Source organism: Polyodon spathula, unplaced genomic scaffold, assembly GCF_017654505.1.
Source record: "Polyodon spathula isolate WHYD16114869_AA unplaced genomic scaffold, ASM1765450v1 scaffolds_806, whole genome shotgun sequence".
Taxonomy (NCBI): Eukaryota; Metazoa; Chordata; class Actinopteri; order Acipenseriformes; family Polyodontidae; genus Polyodon; species Polyodon spathula.
The window spans coordinates 338010-365077 of NW_024472293.1; the positions used below are offsets into that span (position 1 = coordinate 338010).

At 44.1% G+C, this 27068-nt stretch overlaps 1 protein-coding gene across 2 annotated transcripts; it reads left to right on the forward strand.

Moving 5' to 3' along the window:
• Positions 1–418: 418 nt before the first annotated feature.
• Positions 419–17976, forward strand: fignl2 (fidgetin like 2). 2 transcript variants are annotated; one of them, XM_041241698.1, is made up of 3 exons: positions 419–624; positions 1408–1557; positions 13112–17976. In XM_041241698.1, the coding sequence occupies exons 2-3, from the start codon at positions 1533–1535 to the stop codon at positions 15232–15234; spliced, it is 2148 nt and encodes a 715-aa protein (XP_041097632.1). In that variant the 5' UTR covers positions 419–624; positions 1408–1532; the 3' UTR covers positions 15235–17976. The 2 variants fall into 2 exon arrangements, with proteins under 2 accessions (XP_041097632.1, XP_041097633.1); XM_041241699.1 differs by lacking the exons at positions 419–624; positions 1408–1557 and adding an exon at positions 2072–2282.
• The last annotated feature ends 9092 nt before the right edge of the window (positions 17977–27068 follow it).

Below are 27068 nucleotides of genomic sequence, written 5' to 3' on the forward strand. Positions count from 1 at the left end.
CTTCCCGGGACACTAAGTGTCAGGACCAAGCAGAAGTTAAATAAGCCAGGATACAATATTGCTGCAAGAGACGCACAATATGAATTGGTTTTGTCCGTTTGGAGGGTCACGTTTATTCCAGAATGGTCCCATTATAAAATGCAATCCAGGTCCCCCCCCGTAGCCTGCTTTCTGTTGCTCTGCTTGATCTGTTTATCACAAAACCACCCCTGATATCATTCTCACGCATTCATTTACTCCACCCCCCCCAGAATCGCACTCTGACCAGGCAAGAGCCCACACGGGCTTCTCAACACATGATTGGTCAACTTCATTTTCACTGGTTAATAGCTAACAAAAAAAAGGACAGAGAGAGAGAGTGAGGGGGGGGGGGGGGGGGGGAGGGGGGGGGGGGGGGGGGGATGGGAGGGAAGTAGCAATAGAAGGCGAGGAGGAGGAGGGGGTGGGGTGCCTCTCTCCACAGCTTGGACTACTCTTCTGGTTGTCACACTAGCAGCAAGGTTAGTCCCACGTGTGGGTAGCATAGCTTAGCATAGCCTAGCACGGGCTCCGAGCGCATTTTTTTTTTTTGGAAAGGATTATTTTGCACTTTTGACGGGGTTGTGGAAATGCAGGAATGAATAGGTAAGAAAACATGTTTTTTTTTTCTTTTCAAGTTTCTTTTGTCTTTTTAAATTCACAAAATAAATCCATTGTATCTGGGTTTTTGTTTTGTTTTTTCCTTCCAGTTTTGATTTCTTTGTTGATTATCAGTGCTAATGCAGACCAGCTGCTAGGAGATAAATAGGCATTAAGCTGGTGGCATGTTCAGTAATGCAATGCAAAAGTTTATTTTTATTTTTTTTGGTTTTTCATTTTAAAGACAGTTTATCTTCAGACAGTATGCAAATTGTAAAAGTGATAACATTACATATAATGCAAAATCAGCAGTCTGACCACATTTGTATAGAATTAAACTGGGAAATAAATTCTTACTTGGTAAATTTTGCATTACAAAAAACAATGACTCTCTCATATATATATATATACACACACACCAAATTGCAAACAAGGTTAATCTGAATATAGGTTTTACAGGAAGCATATTTTATATATATATATAGCTTAACCTTGTTTGCAATTAATACTTTTTCACATTGTGTTTTGTCAATGAAGTCTGATGCTTTTAGATCAGAGTGTCTGTTTAAGTTTTCAATAGTTCATACAGAAACGTTTCTTTTTGTGTTTTTGGACTGCATGCATGTATCTGGGGCAGGCAGCGGGTGTGGGTTCGTGCTGGAGGGAGGTAGGAAGCCATTCAGATCTACTCCTCAGCCTGACACTGCTCTGTAATTACCCGAATGCGTGCTTCTGAAAACATGCGAGCCTGTGGGACAAGGCAATGACACGGGGGGCTGTCTGATTCAGTTTCAGAGCCGCTTGTAGGGGAGTCACACCGAGAGCAGGCAGCAGAAATGGTGGCAGGGCGGACAGTAACTAATCAGGATTGCATTGCTGAGAAGAAGCCGTCTTAAAGTGAATATTCCCGCAGAATGCTGAGCCCCGTGATGCCCTATAGTAAGTACTCTATCACTTTCATTATGCAATGAATTGCAACAGTAACATATTAAACTATACTGCGCTGAAACTGTGTGCATTAAGAAGGGGGTTTTAGCTATGTGTGTGCAGATATAGCTGTGTGCATGATTGTTTTAACCTACATTTCTGTCTAATAAACATTGAGGGAACAGACGTGCATAATTTAATGTGTGTAACTTATTAGAGTGTGTTTGCATGCTTTGTGCTTTTAGCTACTTGCACAGTTTGAGATTTCTCTCTATGAGAAATACAAATACATAAATATGAGTGCAACCTGCACACTTTCCAAATCGAATCGCTTCACGACAGCAGTTGTAGCGGATGCAATACCCACATTGTGCCCTGTCCATTCATTCATTCAGCATTCGGATACGGAACCCCTAAGCCAGTTCTAGCAGCAGTGAGGATTCCGCCTGTTCATTTACTTTGTAGCACAGCAACACAGCACAGTGCAAGCTGTGCCAAAGCTGGTTCAGCTTAAAGATGTCTGCATTGTGCTGGGCTGCACGTTTCCCTGCTTCCCGAAGACGATAGGACAGTAATAATATCAACAACTGCCTACTCTCAAGCCCTGACCTCAGTCACACTGCAGCAGGAATCTAGAGAGTCTTCAAGCATCAGAAGGCTTCTTTATTTTGAAGCGTTTTGTTTAAAAAGCTTTGTCAAGCTGTCAGCATGTGGGATCCTTTTTTCTTTCCGCCCAGGTCAGCCTTTGTGTGTGTGCGCGCTTGTGTGTGATTTTGCCGGTTGAGGTTTGGTCTCGGGGGAATCTGTACGTCACAGTGAGGGCTCGAGGGGACTCTACTGTATATGGCTGCACTGAGCGGGGCCAGGGGTTACAATGAAAGCGTGATGCAATCGCGAGCTGCCGTTTTGCATTGCCTAATCATGCCATGGTAAACAGACCGAGCTTGCAGAGTGACCATGCATGTTTCTATACATCATAATGTGGCTACAGGTTAGTGACATTCTTGCTGGTATTAACATTGGATGATTATTACTAACAACAACATTAATGATCATCATCATAATAATATAGAAATATGGCTAAAATGTACAGTGCAATTCATAATGGTATTAATTTCAATATTCTTAATAATAATAACAATAATAAATCCAACAAAGTATACATGTAATTACACCAAGTTCAACTCAGCCTGCTTCTTCTGTACATTACCAACTGGTTGCCTGTGTTAAAACGCTCCTGTCAAAAATGAGGGAAGCAGAGCACTATTAAATCCCCTGTCCCAGCTCACTCGCACGCACAGAGCGAGCGACTCGCTGGCTACTGAACTGTTTGCATTTTTAACATTTCCACTTTGCCGGGCAGATATCTTTAGCAAGGCAGCACAGAATAAACAGCCGCTAACTGCTGGCCTTTTGTGCAGGAAAGGAATGTCCTTTTACTTTGCCTCACCTTGCCTTCTGCTCCTCGGCATGCGAGCAGAGCTTCAAAACGCAACTGGCCAGCGAAAGGAGGTGTCTGATTTAATAAAAGATAAAACTGCAATAACGGAAGTCTTATCTTTCAGACTCTTTTTTTCAAGGTGCAAAAGCTTCATGAAAAGGTTTTTTTTTTTTAATGAAAAAACAGAGCCTATGAAAGTGAGAAACTGATGAAAGAAATGGTGAAATTGGATATTAGGTTTTACGCGTTAACAAAATCCTGCTTGGTTTCCTGTGGGCTTTGACGTCTTTTGTAATGTTTGTGATAAATTGCTTCACACCTTTTATGGGTGTAAGCCCACATGTACAAGTTATATATAAAAAAACAATTTGCCTTGTACTGTACAGTCCGACACTAGCATCTACACTACAATCCAACACAACGAGACAGTATCGGGGCACAAGGTCAGGCGTGCATTAGACGTCTAGTTCTGTAGTGATTAAAACCGTCCACAAATCTAATCACTTTACAATTAACACCCCTGTTTTATATATTTCCATCTTAGATAATGAAATAATGTGTTTCTTTCCAAACCCACATGCGATCTACGTGTCGGCTTAAGATTTAAGAATCATTTCATTAGCTGGACCTTTTTTTTTTTTTTTTTTTTTTTTACAAAAAAACATGTACAGGAATGTCCAGAGAGGACTGTCTCATTTCTGCAAGCTACGGTAAGGTGAGGCTGCTGTAGATATTTCAGGGTGGCTCTGCTGTAGATATTTCAGGGTGGCGCTGCTGTAGATGTGTCAGCTCCAGGAAGAAACAGTGCAGTATATGTGTCAGTGTAATTTATTTATTTTTAGTAATTACTGAACCTCTCTGGCTGTTTTGCGAAATCGTTCTGAAAGCACACGCTGTGTTGACCATGCTTTTTAGATGTGTGGAGCCTCTCTGTGATATCCTAAGACAGTGAGGGGATGAGTAATGCACAGATGGACCAGGGGGCTGGGGGGGGGGGGGGGGCTGAGTGGTCAGAGCTTCTTTCCAGCTGCTCTTTGATATATTAGTGGACAGAGACTGAACATAATGATCCCAGCTCACTAAAAAAAATAAAAAATAAAATAGGAGACCCAGTTCCCAAGCTAGAGCTGGGGGGCTATAGGAATTACCTTGCTTATGAATCAGTTGCTTGTTTTTGTGTTCTGGTATGCCGACGTTCAATTTCAGATTGAATGTCGCAGCGATAGCACATGCCTTCTATCTTATACATGTTCTGCAAATTTTATCATAACTGTAAAATTTCTGGCCGCTGATTTGTAATGAATCCCTGCAATAACAGATTACCTGTGTTTGTCTTTTTTGTTGTATCTTTTGCTGTAATTGGTTTCAGTGCAGTGTATCAATATTGCACTTCATTGTTACTTCATTTTAACATGATTATTCTACAACTTCCAGGACACAAAGACATCAATGTTCAGAAAAAAGACAAACAAACAGAAAATGCCCCCTCAAAGCATTCTCCTGCCTTGCTTTACAGCACTCTTACTGAGACTTCCATAGAAACGCTTCGATTTATAATCTTCGCACGTTACACAATTATGCATGGTTTATAAATGATCACTGCCAGCGCTGGACCTAGGCATTATATTTAGTTAATGACCGCTCTGGGCTCCACTGAGCGCCCTCGCATTTGCCCGGGGGACCCACTGTGGTCATTACCTGCACAGAATGACCGGCTCTCCTTCAGAGTTACTGCTTAAAATACGGCAAACAAGGACGACCTGCTTCGAAAGCAAAGGCCTGTGACAAAGCTTGCTACTGGACCAGTAGAACTTGCAGGGCACTAGAGAGGGCGATTCATCATTAACACACTGCATGCAGTCTCCGAGCTCTGTCACTGTGCTTGCATGGGATATTCCTTTGAGTCCAGCCAGCTGGGGTATTTCCACAATGATAGGTGTGACGTCGATTGCAGATTCTGGTCTTAATTTGCAACTGAGCAATGTTCCTGGGTTTTTGAGTGTGCTGTATATGCATAACTCTCTATATAAAAAGAGTGTGTGTATATGTATATATACATACATACTGTAAAACTACAACATATTCGTAATAAGTGAAAATAAGTATCCCTTTATTTCTGTACTACTGCAATAAATCAAAAGCATAAATCTTAAAAGGACATCATGCAGCATTTACCTTTAAGGAGTATCAATGGAACTGTGAAATATAAATTTCTTATCAAGCCCAGCACACAGCATAAATTAAACTTTTTTTTTTTTTTTTTTTTTTTTTTTTTTTTTAAAGTACAATGACCATTGCAATCTACAATCTTTGACCCTCTTAAATTCAAGTACTGTACTAAAAGCTACAGGGGGGAAAAAAAACAACAACTCGTAAATACAGTTCTTTGGGGATTTTGCGGGTTTATTTTAACCCCTGCGTTCCTTTAACAAGGATCCACCCTGCCAGCGAATCGATCGCCTGATTGTTTAAATGGAAACAAATCAACTGATAATTCCAGAGCGCGTCCGGCTTATCTCTTCCTGTCAGAGTGATTCATGAGAACTGAAAACCTCATGCGCCTTCTCTTTCAGAGCCTGGGGTCCATCTCCTTGCAAATAAATCTCTCTAATATTCCTTTAAAAAACGCGGCCGGCGCTTCAGGGTAATCGCTGCTTCGTTTAATTGATAAATGGAATGGTTACTGAAGTCATGCATCTCGTTTACAGCGAGGTCCAGAGGAAATGTGCCTGGTGCATTTATATAAACACGGCAAGCGTTTCTCTATTCTGCTACGGAAAACAGATATTTTCTGTAAAGCGTCAGGCTTCAGGACTAGTCTGCTTGCCTTCGATGCCACGGGTGGCTGTGTGTCTTTTTGATTCCACATTTCAGAATGAACTGACTCAGGTTTGTGCTGGCTTGACATACAGCCAGCTGGATGTTATCTGCTAACGTTTATGCTAATCGTAACAATTCAAAACTTTTTTTAAGTTTTTAGCTGCAAACTGCAATGTACAATGCTGTACGGCTTTGTTACTTATGCAGAGCTTCTGTATTAAATACAATGAAAAGCAATAAAATATAATGAATACGATCTTAGATTCCTGTAAATGCAATTCTCAAATATCAGTGCTTCTTTTTTCTGTGGGTGCTGATCACAGTCCGTTCATGTTTGAAGACACTGAGAAAGACTGGCTTCACTGAATTTCTGAAGTTTGAGTGATTGACGGTTATGGATCACGGTCTTTATAAAAAAAAAAAAAAAACCCTCCCCTGAAAACATGCATAAAAATGACAAGACATGCAATGAGTGGGGGTACGCTGTTTGGGGGGAGAAAGGTCAAACTTCTCAGTAACAAAGTCACACAGACAAACGTTTGGGCTCCTGTCTTCATCGCGGGCCCACAGCTGGGGCAGACCCCCCCTCTCCTCACGCATTTTGGGGGAGTTCCGTTTCCACTTTGGGGCGGTGGTGCTGGTGGTTTCTTAGCAACGATACTGCGCCGATTCAGGCTCAGTGGAAGCCTCAGAATGACGGCCCGCAGAAGCCTCTTTAATGGCACGTCTGTTCTCCTTTAAAGTTGCCGTCTTGTGATTAAATTGATCCCAGCCGTGTTTACAAGCCAGCTCGGACAATCAGCCTTTTAATAGAGATGCTACCCCAGGAGGAATGTTGCATGCATGCATGGTCATTTAAATACTTCTAAATGCACGCACACACACAGAGACAGGCAGACAGGCACACACAGTCCAGTATCCACATCCCTTGCCATATCTTAATCCTGCCTACACACACACAGCTGCCAAGTGAAGAAAATCAAAAGCAAACAGCGCACACACACACACACACTCTCTCTGATCACTAGGGCTTATTTTTTCATGGTAAAAAAAAGACTGCTTTCACAGCATTCCATGGTCTATAAAAAAAAGTTATTTCAAGATATTTCATGATTAAACATATTTATTATATAAAGCAGGAAAAAGAAATAGCACTGTCACATTCAAAATTGATATTTTTTTCCCCCCCAGAAGTATTATACAACAAATGCTCCTGAATGCTGAAATTCTTACCAAAACTATGCTGAATTGTGGAAGCTTTTAAAGCAATTCTGTCAAACAGCGGTGCAAACAGTGGGGTGGGTGTGAGAAGCTTGCCTCTGTTCTGCTTTTAGAAGATATAGTAACAGCTGACAATTAGAGACAGCACTTGCTGCTGCACCTCGCACAGTTTATACCCAATGAAACCACGAGAGTCACGACTTGCTTAAATTTAACCAAGCAAAGCCCTTCTCCCAGGACACACTCACACCGCACCCCTGAAACGCTCGCCATCTCTTTACAAAAAGCTTGTTTGAAGTGCTGCTCAATGGATTAGCAAGATTTCTATAATTCGAGACTCTTGCAAACAATGGGGCGCCAATGCCCCCCCCCCTCAAACAAAGTGGGTTTACTACGTTTTAAATGGGACCTTCAATATCTCTGCATCCCTGTGAGCAATTAAACAGACGTGAAGGTTTTTATTTACAAATTGGAATTTGGTGCTGAAACCAATAATGCACTGAACTTAGAACAGAGAAAAATATATATATAGAGAGAGAGAGCAAGAGAAAGAAAGAGAGAGAGGAGGCACAACAGGAAGCTGAGTAAAGATCCGCTGGCCAGTTTCTCGTACACAACACATGCAGTTTACACCCGTTGCAAAAACGCAATTGAAGAGGCTAGAGCCAGTCGAGGCTCAATTGTGCTCGGGGTCAAAAGGCATGGGGAGCTGCAGTGCCTCTCAATCCAGTTCCAGCGATACAATGGCTGGTGTCAGTTTACTGCGTTCTTTCACAGCCCTGCCCTCCTGCGCACTCCACAAACACTGTCCACTTTGTTTACCACCACACCCTCCCCCGCCAAAAAAAATAAATAAATGCTTAGTTGCATCTTTGTCTTGAAAAGCACTTAGCCGCTCTGTGAACCAACAGGCAGGCTATTACTTGCAGCAGTAGAGTGTTGTAAGGGTTATTGTGTAACTGTTCTATAGCTGAACTGGAAGCGAAACTGATTTCTTTCATTATTTTTCTCCCACTTATAAGTGCAGAGATTTACAGCACAGGCTTATAAAAGGCGTCAAAGAAAAAAAAATGGAACGCCTGAGATATCTTTAAACAAATTAAAAATCATTACAAATATAAAAACAGTGCACCTTTTAATAATTCGCCTCGCAAATCATTTTAAAAGACATATTGAAAATACATGGAATAACAGAGGATGAACCAAATTAGTGAACGGCATGCAAGCAAAACACAAACGCAAACACACACACTCCACCCCCCTCTCTCTCTTAGTCCTTTAATGGATGCTGTGCTCTAACAAAGGCCAGCAGAGTTAGAGTGTTGATGAATAGATTAACTAGATTTCCATAATTAAAAGAGGGGCTCTTTGCAAACAATAGGATTCCCCTCTTTTGTCTGCTCCCTGGGAACACTGGACTGGGACGCACGGCCAGGGGAACGGGGTTCTCTTTGGTTGGTCGCAGGATTTCTCGCAGTGCTTCTGGGCGAGCCAGGGGGACCCTCTGCAAAACATCTGTCCTTGCTGGGAAGGAGGAGGAGGAGGGGAGGTAGATGCACAGAAGGATGCTCCGACTCCTTTTAGAATCCCCCCCTCTAGGGAATACCAGGCTCTGCGCCAGTACAGTGTTCAGAGGACACTGTGTAACACGACCTCCGGGGTTAGAGCACCACACAGGAGGGAACAATACCATGCAGATTTACTTACATTGCCGTGCTTGTCAGCTTTATCCCAGCTGGCCTGTATTGAACTGTTCAACATGCTGAATAATTCGTAAACTTCTGCCAAGCACCACCAACACATTCGTTCACACCTTATTACATCATTTACAGGTTACAGGTTTGCAAATAGGGAATGTTTTTTTATTACCTGTTAATTTAAGTGATTACTGATCAATTACAAAAAAATAACAGTCTTACGAGAAGATCTGTTTGAGTTCACAGCATGTACTGGGAGGCTGTACCTCAAATAGCTTTATTAATTCATAAAACCAGAATTAGGACGGCAACTGGTATCACACCTCCTTTACAAGAACTTACAGCTGTCAAAAAAAGAGTCAATTAGCCCTCAGCCCCCCTTCGAGACTCAGCATCCTCCTTTCTGTAAAGCTAAGAGCAAGAACTAGACTCATTCATTAATAAGTTTGCTGTTGGTTTCAGATCTGTAAATGCATACTGTAAAGCTTCCCCACTCTATTCCTCTGTTTTTAAATTCAGTAAAACTGCACTTCTACGTTCATTTATAAAATAAACAGGGAGAGTTAAGCTATGTAGTAAGAGCATCCAGATGCTTTTAATGCGATGCAAAACTCATTTAAAAATACAGTTATCTTCATTCAGGCAACCGTCCCTCATGAGTTCATGAGCGTCTCTCAGGGTAACCTGCAAACCTGCATCGCTGCCTGAACTAACGGCACTTTGAGGAGGAGGAGGAGGAGGGAGTTACTCTGAATAGAGCCAAGACATTTCTACTATTGAGATTGGTCACAGTTCATTACAATATGAAGAGGGTCATTTAAACACCATCTGGACTGAACACCGAGCCTTCACAATGAGGTCGATTGTCTTCTCCAACGTGGAAAAATAAAAACAAACAGAAAATGCTTTTTTTTTTTTAATCTATTTTGTTCGATATCTCCAACCGTACAAAAAAGAAAACCCCGCTGCTGCTGCTGTGTTTTAAACCCCCCCCCCTTCCTCTTGGTTGTATTTACCCTCCGCTCAGAAGTGACAGTTTAATAAAACCTTGCAATGCCAGGAATGCCAGGATAATACCTCAGTAAAGCCACACAGCCGACCTGCTGCCCTGTGCTGAGGAGGGGGGTGGGGTCCGATAGAGAAGGGGGGGGAAATAGCATCAATATAACATATCATTCATATCATTCAGAAGGCAATTAGAGCCAGTTAAAGCGTAAGGCATTCGCTAAGCGCAATTACAAGAGCCAGAAGTTGTGCAGGCAAGCCAATATGAACGGAGAGTTATGCTACTACTAGCAGGCTCCCCCCCCCAGGGCTATGCTGAATGGTTTAACGAGGGGGGGGAGGGAGGGGGGGCTGGGGGCTCAAACGTGCACAGAACAACAAAAGCCTCTCTGGGTCCAGCATTGCAGATGCTGGCCGGCCAGATTTCTTTCTCCCTTTCAGCTAGCCCAGGGGGCTAGCTCTGCTTCCTTCTCCTCCTCCCATTCTGTAACATGAGAAACGTCCTACTTGTGCTTCTGCTGCCTCCTCCTCCCCCCTTCCCAGCTGCACTGAAACTCGGGGATCTGTTTGGCCTGCAGCGATGGCTATCTGTCCTTTTTCATTAGTTCACAGGAGGAAAGCCGATCTCTCAGGCACACAAGAAGAGAGCAATTAAAGTTCATTAAAAAGCCTTAATGACCGACCCCCCCCCTTCCCTATTTAAGTGTGCCGATGCACAGAATGTTTCTATCCTCAAAAGATACTTAAAGATAATGAGACGCTGTCATTACATTAAGAAGCCCTCTCCTCCATACAATATACAAGTGAGAAACTGTTCACGTTTCCCAGTCGGGGATAATGCCAATATGAATTGTTGTTTGTGGAATTGCAAGACCCTGTGAGAATCCAGAGTGAAAGAGAACAAACTGTGCCCGGAGCTGAGAAACACACACCTTCATAACAAATAACTCAAACAAACTTCTTCTCAAGTCGGGTAGGCAAACGAATCGTTTCGGTGCTCTGCCTGATAAGGAGGTGACAGTGTTACGTTTTAAGACCATTTAAAAAAGAAAAATGCCGTAGTGTTTAAAAACGCAGATATGTTTTATTGGGTGTCTGCATAAACAGTTGCAAACAGGCCAGAGAGATGCGAAGCTCAGGAGATCTCAGACAAAGACGTGCTTGCTTTTACGTCGGCATGTTTTACCCAAGGATGTAAACCTGCACTCGCAGTACAGGGCTTGGCATACGGAAATGAATTGCATAGGGGAGAATGTTGTATTGAATGTGCATGCTGGAGCCTATTGACGAAGCTGTTATCTGACTGGGTAGTTGTGTGTGTGTGTGTGTATAACTGCAGTGTACAATAACTGTTTAAATGATTAAAAAAATTATGTATTTAATGTTTCAGACAAAAGCCCTTCAGCTGTGTAGAAAGTAAACAGTGCAGTAAACTTGTTTATATATATACACACACACACACACACACACACTGCAGCAGTGTACAACGCACACTCTACTACAGATATTACCCGTTCTTATTCTGATCAGCGGTGACAGACAGATATGTTTTCCACAGATACTTTCCATGTTATTTCCATATGTTCATATTTACTAGCCGGTAATGCAAAATGCCGGGAATGCAATCTTCTACAATGAATACAATACATACTGCATGAATGCTTGGATATGCATGCATGAACGCACTTGCTTTTTCGCCCCGATAAGGAAAGGCATAAATATGTATGTGTGCAATCCAACCGATTAAATCAACAGCATATTTCAAGCACTTTGAATCTGCAGACAAGCAGTTTGCATTGAGCAGAGGGGAAGAGCAGACTGGTGTAGGCTTTTGTAGCACAGAATAAATAAACAGTATTTTTTATTTTTTTTTGGTAGGCAAATGAAGTGTTCTCAGCTTGACATGTTTCCACATAATAAAACAGATTCTTAAATGTAAATTAGCAGTATAATGAAACAGTAGCTGTATGCGCTGCAGTGCTATTGCAGAGCAAACAGGCTCCTATTGCATCTGCATTGTCTTGCTTTAGTAACTGCATTGCTGTGGTGAAGTGGCTTTGTGAAGCTGTGGGTGCATGAACACAGAGTGCAGGACAGAAAGGATGAAAGGTGGCTTAATATGCGATCCTAATGTCAAGGGAAAAACGTCAGCGTCGACTTGCGGCGAGTTACATTTTTCACGTCAACCCGGTACAGCAAGATCTGAGTTTTGAAATCGGTCCCCCCCCCCTCCTCCCTCCCCCCAGCCTCTTCTAGTCTAAAAGCAGCTTTCAGAAGGACAGCCTGCAGATCAGTGGGAGAGGGTTGCAACACACACACACACACACAGGGGTAATTAATGCCAGTCAAAACGCACTTGGGTGATAAATTGCTTGAATGCTGAGCAACACATGTTGGGGGGGGGGTCTTTTAAAGTTACAGTGCGATGCCATATACCGAGCCAAAGCAGAGGAAGAAAAAAGAGCACACAGGCAAACGCAGGTATTGTTTCAGAACTCCATAATACTGTCCTGTAATTTACCACACCTGCCACGCTTCCTTTATCTTTAACTTTTCTTGTTAATTAGCATTAGTGCAGCTTGCATTAGTGAAAACTTCAACAGGTTCAGTCTTCTGAATGAGGGAGCGCTTTACTGAGCTGCACCAGGATGCTTGAATCAATGAACCACCATGCAGAGGGAAGAGGAATAACTAGCGTGGTCTTAGAACCGAGTCATTCCGGGGCCGCGCAGGGATGGACTACTTTCATACAGTACCCACCGGCACTGCTGTATAGAAACTATCACCAAATGCAAATACTATGAGCTGTACTGCAGGATTTATATGCATGTATCAGAAATGCATAACCCTAACTCCAGCATACTGACCACAAGCAATCAACCAATACATCTTTACTATTATAGTTTTATTAATTCTCTGGCACAGAACAATGTAGGTATGCCAGCTCATCATGCCCCATGCTGCCTGCACGTGTTGTTTTCTCTATGAATTAGCCAGCCAATGCTTGGAAACTAGTTGCCCCAGCTCTAGAGTTAATCCCGGTGGGACATTTTGAAATCCATTCATTTCGTTGCTAAGGAATCTCCCAAAACCTTCCTGAGGTTTACTGGAGACTGTTTAGCAACAATTAAGGACTCCGGCAATCGCTCCCGAGGAGTTTTTAAAAACTGCATCAAGCAAATGTTCCCAAATTCCTTAAGGAAGCTGCTGGTTGTACAACTTGGAAAAAAAAATGTGTTAGACCAAATTTTCAGCCTACTTTACACTGCAGGAGAGTGTGCTCCAAACTGGAACACAAGTAGAGTGAAATGAACCAAAGACATGTTTTACTGCAATATTGCTACCGTTACTAAAAGCTTCCCCCTCTATCTTCTGTCCTCAGGCCTTTTGAAGATGCACTGGACGCCAGAGCATGCCCAGCCCCTCAGCCAGTGGCCCGAACAGCACCTGGACGTCTCGTCCACCACCTCCTCCCCGGCCCACAAGTCCGACATTTACCAAAGTAGCCGGCAGCGCAGCAACTACGCCTGGGCCAACGACGACATCTCTGCGCTCACGGCCTCCAACCTCCTCAAGAGGTATGCGGAGAAGTACTCCGGGGTCCCGGACTCCCCCTACGAAAGGGGCGGCTACCCCGACGGACCGTTCGGGCCACTCGGCGGACAGAAGAGCGAGTCGGAGCCGTGGCAGATGCCCCACGGCACGGAGGGCTCCTACCCGATCGCCCCGGCGCACGACGGCCTGCCCGGGGGGTCCAAGACCCCAGCGGTGACCTCTGGAGCCCCGTCTGGGACGGTCAGTCCTTCGGTGACGAACGGCAACCTCTCGGACCCCGGCGGGTACACCGCGGCGCTCGGAGGGCTGGCATCTCAAGAGTACACCTCTCCGTACAACGGGACTTACCTCTCCTCGGGGTACTGCACCCAGCCCAGCACAGCACTTCCTCCTGCCCACCCCGCAGCCCTCCATACCTCAGGACTACTGCAGCCCACGCACCCACCGCCCACTCTGATGCCAGGTTATGGCTCTCCAGGCTCCATGTATTCCAACTACCCTCCGAGCGGCTACCCATCCCAGCAGGGTCTTGGGCCTGGCTACGCCGGTGTCCACCCTCCACCACCCTACCTCCCATCCGGGATCGCAACCCCTACTCCCCTGCCCCCTTCCTCCAGGCCACCAGGGGTAGTGGGAAGCTACGGCTATCAGAGCCACAATCTGACGCCCCTCCCCTTGGTTCCCGACGCGGGTGGGGGCGGCTCCCTGAAGCGCAAAGCCTTCGAAATGGTGGTGGAGGAGGAGGACGGCTCTCGCTACAGGAAGTACGGGTACGAGCAACCCAAGACTACCTCTGGCTCCCCTTATCACCTATCGGAGAAGGGGGCCAACGACTGTAGAGGCAATGGCTTCAGCGCCAGCGGAGAGGGACAAAGCTACAAGCCCGCGAAGACGCCGCAGCAACCGCCAGCCGTTATGGCGGAGGAACACGTGGGAAAGTACGGCAGCCAGCCCATGAAGGCTTTGGTGTCTCCGAGCTACAGCAACGCCGGGGAGTACAGCCCTCCGCTGATGACAGGGGGGAACGCCGGTTTCATGCACCGGATGCAGGTGGCCTTCAAGCTGCCGGGCTCCTGCGGACAGTCCGAGGAGCTCCTGAAGAGTGCCGACCCGCAGGTGGTGGAGCTGGTCACCAACGAGATCGTGGACCGCGGGCCACCCGTGCAGTGGAGTGATATCGCCGGACAGACACAAGTCAAAGCTGCCATCGAGGAGGAGCTGCTGTGGCCCATCCTAAGGCCAGGGGCTTACACAGCAGTCAGCCGGCCGCCCAAGACCATCCTGCTCTTCGGGCCCCGCGGAGGGGGCAAGACGCTGCTGAGCAGGTGCGTGTCGACCCAGCTAGGGGCCACGCTCTTCAGGGTCAGTGGGGCGGCCCTGGTCTCCAAGTGGAAGGGCGACGGGGAGGAGATCCTGCGGACCGTCTTCCTGATGGCGGGGTGCCGGCAGCCCTCGGTGGTCTTCGTCAGCGAGGTGGAGTCTCTGCTCTCAGGGGAGGAGGAAGGCGGCCTCAAGCCCCAGCTGCTCTCTTACCTGGAGGCTCACGGCGGGGGGAGCGGCGTGGTGGTAGTCTGCTCCACGAGGCGGCCGGACGATCTCGACGAAGAGGCGCACAGAAGGTTCGCCAAACACTTCTACATCTCCCTGCCGGACAGCGGGGTGCGCAGGCAGATCCTGCACCACGCCCTGGCCCAGCAGAGCTGCTGCCTCAGCGAGAGGGAGATCACGTCCGTGCTGCAGCGCACCGAGGGGTACTCGGGGATCGAGCTCGTCCAGCTCTGCCAACAGGCCGCAGCCTCCGCAGGGCAAATCCACGGGCTGCCTGGCCAGCTCCAGCCAACCTCCTACAAGGACTTTGAAAGCGCTTTCTGTAAAGTGCGACCCAACGCATCCCAAAAGGAGCTGGACATGTGCATGGAGTGGAATAAGATGTACAGTTCAAGCCAATGAGGAGGATATATCACTACAGCTATCTGTTAAAGACGGATGGGATCCAGTTTTTGGGTAGACTGGGTCACAACACTTTGTTTAGTACTTATTTTTACAGCCAAAAAAATTACATTTTGGGGGGAGGGGGTTAGGTAGGGCAGGGAGGGATAATGGATTGTTTTTTTTTGTCCCCAAAGAGCTGAACGAATGGGTATTTTTTTAGCGTGGGTGAGGTGGAGTCTCAATGACGGCACTCAGGATAACTGCTATTTATTATTATCAGTCTGCACCAGCTGGTACTGCAAACTTACCGCTTTTAAAAATCAAAAACGGAGCACAATGGTTGAAAAAAAACCCCTAAAGAATATCATTCTGAAGACCAAAAAATTGCCACAGATGATCTTTGCTTTTTTTTTTTTTTAAATAGAAATATATATTTATCTTGACATTTTTTCTTCATGTAAAAAAAAAAAAAAATATTTGACAAGGAATCAAATCTGGAGTGTTGAAGCCATGAACTGCCGTTAGGAAAAAAAAAAAACTGGGAAAAGCAACTGGATTCCTTGGAGCGTGTCGAATTAAAAAAAATAATCTTCCCTCTGAGGAAAACTCCAAAATCATTAACCTATCCAATGCAAGAAGACTCTTAAACACACCTCCCAAGGCACGGAACTCACAGTCTTGTCTGTATGAATTAATTTCGGGGGAAATTGGTGAAGAGCACAAACACACCAAGAAAAAAAAACAACTTGAATGTTCAAGCATGATGTCAATTCCAACAAAACATTAAAAGAAGTCGCAAAAAGGTGTTATCCCAGGCTGTCTTCTCTCATTGCAAGTGTAAAGGAATCTGCTGAGGACTACAGCACATAAACACTACACTTTTTTGGAAACTCTGATCCACAGCAGGTTTTACGACGCCGATAAACTTACCTTGCAACGCCCCCCCCCCCCCCCCCCCCCCCCCCAAGCAAGTGAACATCACATTGAAAACAAAAACATGCCTGGACACGGCCCTTAAATGCAGACACTTGATGTATATTGACCTCAGTTTGCTTTTAAAAAAAACATTTATTAAATGTTATGTAGTCTTGACTCGAATACTCAGGAAGAATTTATGTACCTCAAAAAAAAAAAAAAACACGAAAAAGAATGTAATGTAACCGTTTGTGGACTTTTTAGTGAACTTCTTTCGAGAAGAGTCTGAACATAAAAGAAGAAAGCAAGAGAACTGAAACACGAGTTACACACAGCAGCAGCTGTTGTGTTTACCTCAGTGGGGAAAAAAAACAAAGGAAGAAAAAACTTGAAGTTGAAACCAAGACTAAAGTTGAATGTAATTCAGGTACTTTTTAAAGGATTATTGATGCCATAAATCCTGTTAGGGTATCTTTGTTTTTGTTTTTTTTTCCTCTCTTCTCCCACCTTTTTTTTACTGTAGTTTTTTTAGTGCAGTGATGTTTTGTCTGCCAATGTTTTTTTTTTTTTTTTTTTATAGGCTAAAGAAATACTTCAAATGCCATTTTTTGTGACAGACTGGAGGGTAGGGAGAGCGCGACATGACGCGTAGGCACACAGTCCCAGGTCCCCAATCGCAAACCATACACAGCGGTGTGTGTATCGTTTCTGTAACACTGTCTAGCGAGTCTAAAGAGTGAAATCGTGATACACACTGCCTCCTAACAGAGGACCCGTTCAGAGCATACTGTTGGGAGCAGATGCTTTGGGTTCACACTGTTTCTAGAGAGCTTGAGTTTCAATCACATGTAACTCATCAATCAATCTCCAAAGCAATCAAATCAGGACTTTCATCAGTCAGGCTCTGTAGGGTACACACATTGCTGTGCTAAAAGACGATACGCGCTGTTTTATAAGGTTTATAATAAAGATCTTACTTCAAATCTTCACTTCAGTATAGTATTTCTCCCCAGCAAACCCCCCATTCGGATCAATGCTACCGGTTCCAAAGAAAATACTGATCGCTCCTATAAGGTGTCCCGGCTTTACAACTTCTAGATTATTACTGTAGTTTTAAATAAAACAGAGTGTGGTCTATGAGATTCATTGGGAACTGCTTTACTGGTCGACCCAAAAGAGATTAGCGTACTTAAAATAAACGAGACGAATGAAATTGAACACACATCTGCGCATCCCAAAGCTTATAAAATAGAAAGCTTACTGTAGCTTCCAAAAGTGTTGTGTGTGATACTGCACATGCTACAAGAAAAAAAAAAAAAAAAAACACGAAATTTACTGGGAAACGAGGCAGAACTAAAAACCCTCAACTATTTCAGTGTATAAATTCATTTCCTGTGTTTCAGATGATTTCGGTACGCAGCGTTCACGCGGTCCAGTGTCGTCCTAGTCATCGATCGATCTGTTCAAACCCCTTCCGTTTTGTTTTCTTTACTTTCTCAAACCCCTCTCTTTATTGTATGTCACATCGCGCTGGCCGCCTCTCACTATGATGAATGGCCTCATACCGACCGCACTCCGACACAGTATTGTGTTTCTCAGTCTGCATATAGTCTTTTTGAGATGCGATTCATTGATTGATGTCCAGTAACCCAGGATTACTATTGGGGGATCCCAAGTGCAGCTGGTGCCCTTAATCATGAGAGAGGAACGGGTCGCTTGCGGTGACCTTTACTGAATGTATTGATCTGGGCAGAGGAGAGAGATTCATCACTACTTAGTGCGTTACTTTTTATAGAGCTCATATTACTACTGTAGTAAAAACACACACACACACATATATATATATGTATATATATATATATATATATATAGAGAGAGAGAGAGAGAGAGAGAGAGAGAGAGAGAGAGAGAGAGAGAGAGAGAGAGAGAGAGAGAGAGAGAGAGAGAGAGATCCACACATACACAGTGAAAGAGGTCCAGATTTGATACGCAGTAAAATGGTAGGTTAGCTACGCTCAGGGTAACAAACTGTCATGTTTAATTAAAATATGAAGATATTTATTTTCTTTGACGCGTGCACAAGTATCAGATTTAAAAAAAAAAAAAAAAACTGACACGGTAGCTATCGGTAAAAATTGACAGCAATGTTAGATGAGAATTGGGCTGCAAACCAGGTAAAACCCATCCAGAAACCTAACCCAGTGAGACACTGGGGAGGTCGTTTTTTGCAGAGTAGGCTCCCTTGAAATGTTCCTGTTTCTGTAGCTACTCAAACTGCGCCTAGCCCTGCTTAAGGAAGGAATATAAAAAAAATAAAGCAATCAAATATAGAGGGCACAAAACACACCGAGCAAAATAATGCAGATTCCAGACACACCCCTCCCCTCCTGCTGTTTGTACAAAAAATGGTATTTAACTACTTTGCTTTTCTTTAGTAGCTTTGTTCTTGTATCTTGTACATTCTTTGTAACCATTTCTACCTCATTTTTTGCAACATGTTGTACATGAAGTATTTATTTCATGTCTTTTCAATGTCTGTTTTAAAAAAAAAAAAAAGAAGTGTTTTTTGAACTGTAATGGTCTACCTCAGAAAAGACTGGCTGTATTTTGAAAGAAAGTATTACGCAGTATTAAAGAGAATACGTTAGAGAGGATCTCCTTGTGGTTTCTTTTCGATTTACGTTCGGCCACTTCACAAGACTGCACAGTAGCACAGCCACTGCACTCCATTCGGAGAGGGAGACGGGCAGGTAGGATTGTCTGCACTGTGGCGTGAGGGTGTCAGAGATTGATCTGCATTGCTATTGGGGCAGAGCTGTACCAATATTACAGATACAGCGACAGTCAGTTTCATCCCCTAGGTGGTGCTGTGGAGCTGCGATGAGAAATTATCCCCCAGCGCTCTCACCGCGCAAAAGACCTGACTACAAAGGAGTGGTGCAGAGATGTCTGTGTGTTTAGATTTTGCAGGGATAGCACTGACTCCCATTGCATAGCGGTTTGACCCTGAGCTTGCTGCCTAAACACCCTGAAACGTGTGAAACTGCTATGCAGTAGGAGACTTATTTCCATAGAGAGCACAAAAGCACACTCCTCAATCCTGCCCTGGACACCCCCTTGCCTGCCATCCCGTCCTGGATCTCTCTCAAGCAGCGACTGACAATTGTGCTGAACTGTGTGCAGCCTGGTTTGCTCTGCGATACTCATTACACACGCCCAGCTAGGACCGCGTTGAGACCACCGACATTTAAATCATGAGCCCAGAGGGATTTCAACACCTGCCTCCAAACCTCGCTGCTTGAAAATATACAAACCACAGCGCAGACCTATTAACACACAAACACTTCCTTATAGAAACAAAAAAAACTATTGATTAAAAAAAAAATAATAATTCCTCGGAATTCCAATGCATGATCTTCTATTCTTAAGATGTTCCAATTAAATTATTTTTGCCTTTTCTTCCAGACTAGAAAAATCTTTACAAAAGAAAGGAGCATGTGTTAACCTGACGTCACTCCTGGGCAATCCTATGCAACTCTATTGAGATTGATCAAAATTTCCAAGCCATTATATTAATGAGCTACCAGCCAAGCTAGAAAACGAATTGATCAATTAAACACAGCGATTTCACGCACCTTGAACGCATGCCGATATAATGATGTCTTTAGCTTCACAGGAATTCATCACTCCGTTACTGAACATCTTCACTGACAGGAGAGCGCATTAAGATTCATGAGGCTAACGCACAGATGCAGGGGGGGTTTCCTGTGACTGTTCTGCAATTGAAAGGCAACTGTCCTGCCGCTGCAGAAAACTCTCAAAGGATTTTGATACCATAAAAAAATCAATTTTAAAAAGGCGCTTTGAAAATTAGCCCTATGCTAAGTAATGAAACTAAGACTCTCGTTGCAAAGCAGTTGCACCCATGCCTGGTTTCACCGTGTGCTGGATTCGCCCCAGTGTGTTGGTAATAAGCACAGGAGTGTCTTACAAAAATCATGATAAACAACAGCCATGCAATGAGAGCAACTGTGCATTATTAATAAACATTTTAGTGTTGCACAGCGAGAAAGGTCAGCGTTTTACACTGGGGTTACCAATAACTTACAGTGCAAGAAGTCCATGAAGAGAGAGCGAGAATAGTATTTTAGACCGCACCAATCCTGGTGCGATGCTGGAATGTTTAAGGCACAGACAGCATGTCGTTAAAACAGGTTACAAAGAGGTCAAAGAATCGGGGTTAAGGCAGATGGAATCCCGTACTCTACGAACTGCGTTTTATTTTAGGCTCCCCAGCTTGGTAAGGTCTCTGAGCGGGTTTTCTTAAAATAAACCTCTCTGTTGTGTTCCTCTCACAGCTGTCTTTTTCACAACCAGCTGATGATGAGCCTCTCAACGAGACAAAAGTCCTCTATTTATATATTTAAAAAAGCCCTAAAGTCAGCAACAAGGTATCAGCAGCCTCAAATCCTTCAATGTTTCCTACAAACTGAAATGCTGCACAAAACGTTGTTCTACAGTAAAACTTATAGATCCTTTTTTTGGAATATACAAAATGCAGACACACACATATATACACTAATTGCTTTTTAGTGGCAATCTTCACTAGCCTGCCACCTATCCGAGAAATTAAAAAAAGGATTTGTTTAGTTTTATTAGTTGCCAACTACAGGAAGGCAAGTTTGGCTTATAACAGTTGTCAATGGAACCCTATTTGAAGAGTCCTGAGCAGAGCTAATTAGGCAAAGAGCATCGGTAATTGAATAATTCAGCCTGCTAATGGAGGGCTGGCATCCATCAGTGGTGCAAACACACTTGCTTTTTAACTTTGCATCGCAACTGCAAACAAAATGGCTTTTAATAACCCGGGCTGTTAACATGTGAACCACGACGCAAGGGTGGAGGGCATTAGCTTAAATGTGTGGCTGTTATTCTCGTTATCCCCTCTCCGATCCACCGCTGGCTTTTACACACAAGCGCTTGGCCGGGCTGTCGCTTTCTTTTGAAGTGCAATAAAACTAGATGCCACAGATTTAAAAAGTGGGTCAACTCAAGCTGTATGCACAGCATGTCCAGACATGGAAATGAGGCTCCTACTGCAGAGCAGTTTCACCCATTCCAGGTTTTACTACCAGCTCCATTAGCCACAGTGTGTATAGGGAACAAGCTGAGGGGGGTGTAATTTTCTCACTTTGAAAAACATACCGACACCCTCATACAATCGGTCTCCGCGGTCAAGTCAGCTTTGCAGCTTCTCCAGGGGTAAAAAGGCTGGCATCTTCCACCTCCCTGCAAAGTGACGACAGTGGAAATGCAGGCTCACAAACCCGCACTGGGGCTCGTTAAATACAAGCGCGCTTCCTTGCTAATTTCGCTGACGTGGCGCCTGCTGATAAACTGAATAAAAACCAAGCAAACAAAAACAAAACTACAGGCTAGCAGGTAAATAACCCCCTCCCCAGGCTCTCACAAAGGTACAGCAGCACAGGTACTGTAGGGAGCGATTTGGCACACGTCATCAATTCTTGCGCTGCAGCCTGAGGTCTATAAAGTCATCATCCTTTCAGAGTTAGGAAAAGCAGTTCTCTCTCGTGGGGACCGTTTGTGCTGACAGAAAACCCTGAATCTGCATTCCTCTCCAAAACTCTTTCAGAAAGACAGCGCTGGGGCTACAAGGAGAGACGTTCACGGCGGCCGGTTTACCTAACACCCTAATGCTTTCTTTTTTTTTTCCTCTGTTGCCCTGTGTGTGTATTTATCATGCTTACTACTCCAGCAAAAGTCATGCTTCACTTTCATCCAGCCTTGTAAAAGCTGAATCAATGCATTGCTATGCCACTGTAGATATAACTTGTTGCATCCTAGTTCATATTGTATTTTAGCAGTGTTATTATTTGCACTTACTGTAAACTACACCGTATTTAAATATTAAGCCTGCACTGTAACCCTGTACTCCCCTGTAACACCTGGAAGGTGGATAAAGGCATCTGCCAAATTCAAGACCACTAGATCCTCCCTTCCATTTCTACTCATGAAGACTAAACAACCAACGGACCGCTAGCCCAGCTCCCCCTAAGTCGGATAACCCTGTCCTTGTTAGTTGGGGTCAGTAAGTGTGGAAGAATTTCTTTCATGCACGAAGTGTCATATCTGGTCTATTTTAAAGCTCTTAAACGAATCGTTGTTTGTTTGTGAGCCACTTGCTGTGTGTTTTAAACCCAGAAGAGCAGTTGGAGCTCAGGTTGTATTAGAATAATAATTCTTCACAAGCAGTTGCAGGCCACTCCTGCAAGCGATTAAATAAAGCTGAAAGCAATTACCTCCTTCTCTGGTTACCGCTGTTCAAACAAGCTCACATCAAAGATCGTTACTTAGCCAAAGTTTAGTGGCATGCCAGCTTTGGTGAGAACATCTACTTTACTGGAACTCGCAATGCTGCTCAGGAATTCAATACAGCGGGCAATTGCAACACACTGACTCAGACAGCTCAGAACACAACAGGAACTCTACAGAACAGTACCACTGGCTAAAAGCTGACATCACTTTTCAGCAAGGAAGAGACTTCTCACTTTGAACTCCAGCACAGCCTCAGCAGTGAAAACCTCATTAACAATTTCTTGTATTTTTTTTTTTTTTTTAAACACTTCAAAGTTTAACCCCCATCGGTAGTTGGCAGCATGTTGGCGTTATCAGACAGGTAATTCAGAGATGTAAATAAGACTCCTATTGCATAGCGGTTTCACCCAGTCCAGGTTTTAAATGGAGCTTGATTAGCCACCGTGTGTGTGGGTAACAAAAGCTCAGGGGTGAGTCTTATTAAACCCATAGGAAAACCAGGAACGGGAGCATTATTAAACTCATAGGAAAACCAGGAACGGGAGCATTATTAAACTCATAGGAAAACCAGGAACGGGAGCATTATTAAACTCATAGGAAAACCAGGAACGGGAGCATTATTAAACTCATAGGAAAACCAGGAACGGGAGCATTATTAAACTCATAGGAAAACCAGGAACGGGAGCATTATTAAACTCATAGGAAAACCAGGAACGGGAGCATTATTAAACTCATAGGAAAACCAGGAACGGGAGCATTATTAAACTCATAGGAAAACCAGGAACGGGAGCCTTATTAAACTCATAGGAAAACCAGGAACGGGAGCATTATTAAACCCATAGGAAAACCAGGAACGGGAGCATTATTAAACTCATAGGAAAACCAGGAACGGGAGCATTATTAAACTCATAGGAAAACCAGGAACGGGAGCATTATTAAACTCATAGGAAAACCAGGAACGGGAGCATTATTAAACTCATAGGAAAACCAGGTACGGGAGCATTATTAAACTCATAGGAAAACCAGGAACAGGAGCATTATTAAACTCATAGGAAAACCAGGAATGGGAGTCTTATTAAACTTATAGGAAAACTAGGAATGGGAGTCTTATTCCCATCACTTCAAACAGAGCTTTGATATGTTTGGGACTGCAGAGGGTGGCCTTAATGCTGAATACAGGGCTGGCTTCAATACTGAAGGTGGCTTTACACTGGTGCCAACAGCAGCGATCCGAGACACTGAAAGGATTGGTCTTGATTGCTGTATCAGAGTTGGCCTGGAAGCAGCATTTTACTGACTATAGACCGATTACATACCAACATGGATTAATAAAAGATAACTAATTAGGGAGCACCTATTTCCAGGGCAGCAAGGTGGGAGTTGCTATTTATTTTTTATTTTTTTAATCTGGCTTTAAAATAAACCTTTATTGCATTCTAGAAACACACGAGTTTCTTTCACAAACCAAAGAAAAAAAAAAAACATACACGCATTCAGAATTTCAAAACCTGAAATAAGCACGAGTCAGAACGTGCTGGAGTGCAACGATCTGTGAATCTGGCTCACGCTGTCTTTTAAAAGCTGACACTAGACGAGGACCAGGACCCAGGCTGTGAACCAGTGCGGTCAGCTGCTAGCAATCACAAGCATTTTGAAGTGCGGGACACTTGAAACCTGTGGGGGCCAGTCAGGAATCCTAGCCCGGAGTATTGTATCTGCTCTGCTGGATCACTTCCAGATGCGAGGTTGGAGTCTGTTGGCTTTCACTGAAGGTAACCCCCACACAGCCTGCCCAGTTCACACAAGTCAAACGGACAGTGAGAAATGCAACTGGGGGGGAGGGAGGCGAACTTTATTTAACAGATCCAAAAGTTATGTAATCAATTTATCAACGAGTAAATATTTAAAATTTAGAAATCATTTGTCTTAAAAAGTTACACAATCTAAAACTGATGCCGATATGACAGAGAACTGTTAGTGTTAACGATACAAGCATTACTTAGCTGGACGGCTCTCTATACATTAAATACAATTGGTTAAATGCTACAGTAGCACTTGCATTAAAAAAACATTTTAACAATATCGGCACTATAGAGCCCACACCAGGGAAGCAGAAAATGATGTCTAATTGCTTGGTACCTTTATTTTGCAAAAGCCCTTTTCGCCCCAAGGTTTAACAGGCAAAGTGCATCAACAGCAATGTCTCGTTATCAAAAACCAAGCCAGCGTCTGTGAGACTCGCTTCTCAGACCCTGTGAGACTGTGGTCGAGGAGCACTGGCTTCACTGCTAATGTATTGCAACGGCAAGCACTGTCTGTTGTATTCTCAAGGTTGCGTCATTATTCTCAAGGAGACGGCAAATATTATAATAACTGCGGCTAGGATGGAAGGCATTGACGGGTTTTGTGTTGTTGAGAGAAGACCAACCTGGTGCTGCTTTTGAAGAAAAAAAAAAAAAAAAAAACAGGAGCACAAAATAAACGGCTCTCTGTATATCGCAGGGTGGGGGAAAACGAAGGTTAGAAACGAGTGCATCTCAGAGAAAAGGAATATTGTATCATTTCATAAGAGAGTTTCAAGGTGGTGCTGCTAACATTTCCAATACCAAAACTCGTCGGTCTGATATTTTAACACATCTTTTGCATTTTGCACCTCTCATTCTCTGCTATCGATTCACCTGTATTCAACAACCACTGTTGTAGTTCTAGTTTTGTCACAGGGCTACAGTCCACTGTAGTCAAGATGTATATGAAGCACAGTGAAATCACAGTGAAGCTCTGGTAAGAATGGTAAATCATGCATGCAACGCGTGTGTCAGTCTGTTACACGGACCCATGGTATTGGTAAGAGCAAAGTGCAGTGAAGCCAACTAACCGACATGGAAATAAAACTCCCACTGCAGGGCACACTGATCTAATCCTGGATATTTAGATACAATGGAGCTCGTTACCTTGTTGTCGAATTAGTCTCGGTTAAATCTGGAATGGGTCACACCGAATACATGGAATACAGATGGGAACGGTCATGAGAATCAAAACAAAGAGAAAAAGGAAATTGATAAAGGAAGATACAGCGCTGAAGGATCTCCTGAATTTAATTGAAATCAACAAGAACAGTTACCGTGCAGGGGTGAACTGTGCAGCCCTGGCGTTTTCACGTCCCGTAATTCTGCGTCAAAACCCTGACCTGAATTCAAAGGCATTCCTCTTTCCCAGGCAGCCTGTGATTTCTTCAAGCGCCACGCAACTTCACACAGTGAATAACCACTAGGATCACATGTTTAGACTGCACCTCTTGATCTACCCCTCCTGCTCTGCACTGGACTCTCCTGATCTACCCCTCCTGCTCTGCACTGGACTCTCCTGATCTACCCCTCCCGCTCTGCACTGGACTCTCCTGATCTACCCCTCCCGCTCTGCACTGGACTCTCCTGATCTACCCCTCCTGCTCTGCACTGGACTCTCCTGATCTACCCCTCCTGCTCTGCACTGGACTCTCCTGATCTACCCCTCCCGCTCTGCACTGGACTCTCCTGATCTACCCCTCCCGCTCTGCACTGGACTCTCCTGATCTACCCCTCCTGCTCTGCACTGGACTCTCCTGACCTCAGCACCACATTACTGGATCCTCAGCTGATGCACTGTCCTTGCACTAGTACTAAGTCATTGTAGATATGAATTGCTGTAATCCTGACTTATTGCACCCGATTTCATATGCTGCTCTAGTAGTATAATTTGCACTTGCTGTAAACTACACTATTTAAATATTGTCCTTGCATTGTAGCCCTGCACTGCCCTGCAACACTTGCAAGGTCGCCTTGGATAAAGCCGTCTGACAAATAAAGAATTAAATTCTGTGTCTTAGAATGGCACTCCCTATAGGAAAGCGCAGACAGACGGACGGACAGATCATTGGCAGCTGTCGCATCATTAAATCAGAACTCCTCCTCGTAGTCTGAAGGAAGGCTGGGTCCCGGGGCCGAGGTGCTCATGGTTTAATGGCATCAGCAACTGAAACAGCACCCCAATGCCTTTCATGTTGCACATAAATCGCAAGCTTTCCCTTCACACAGGGCTGCACATTAATTTCCAAGGCCCCCCCGGAGTCTAGAATGAGAGAGCGGGCTGCTTATCCTCCATATTTCCACATTGCATGACAGCTCGAAAATCAGGAGGTCGTGTTTCATCCTTTTTCCTATTTGAAGGCGGTGGAGTTTTTTTTTTTTTTTAATGAAACCTTGAGTAAATGTCCAGGTAATAGATTGAACACACGTGTCCGAATGACAGCTCATCTGAGGCTTCTGTTAATGGAAGCACAGAGGCGTTTTAAATGGAATTGGTACAGGTCTTTCTTTTTTGTCACACAGGCAGAATAAAAAGCAAGGTGGGCAGCCTCTTAAAAGGCAATTAGGGATTTTAGATTCAGTTTTAAAAACATACTGTAACCAATCAAAGAAGCCATGACGAGAAGGTCCTGCATTCCCCTTGACGACGGTAAAACACTGAGAAACAATCGAGATCTGTTAACACTCGGGCAAACTTTAAAACCTGCAAAACTGTTCACATTCCTAATGCCCAGTGATCTATTGACACAAACGGGG

Bases quoted from the DNA above. Each gene is read 5' to 3' on its own strand.
- fignl2 (XM_041241698.1), top strand. From the start codon at position 1,533: ATGCTGAGCCCCGTGATGCCCTATA. The intron at 1,558-13,111 runs GTAAGTACTCTA...TTCTGTCCTCAG, and splicing joins GAGCCCCGTGATGCCCTATA to GCCTTTTGAAGATGCACTGG.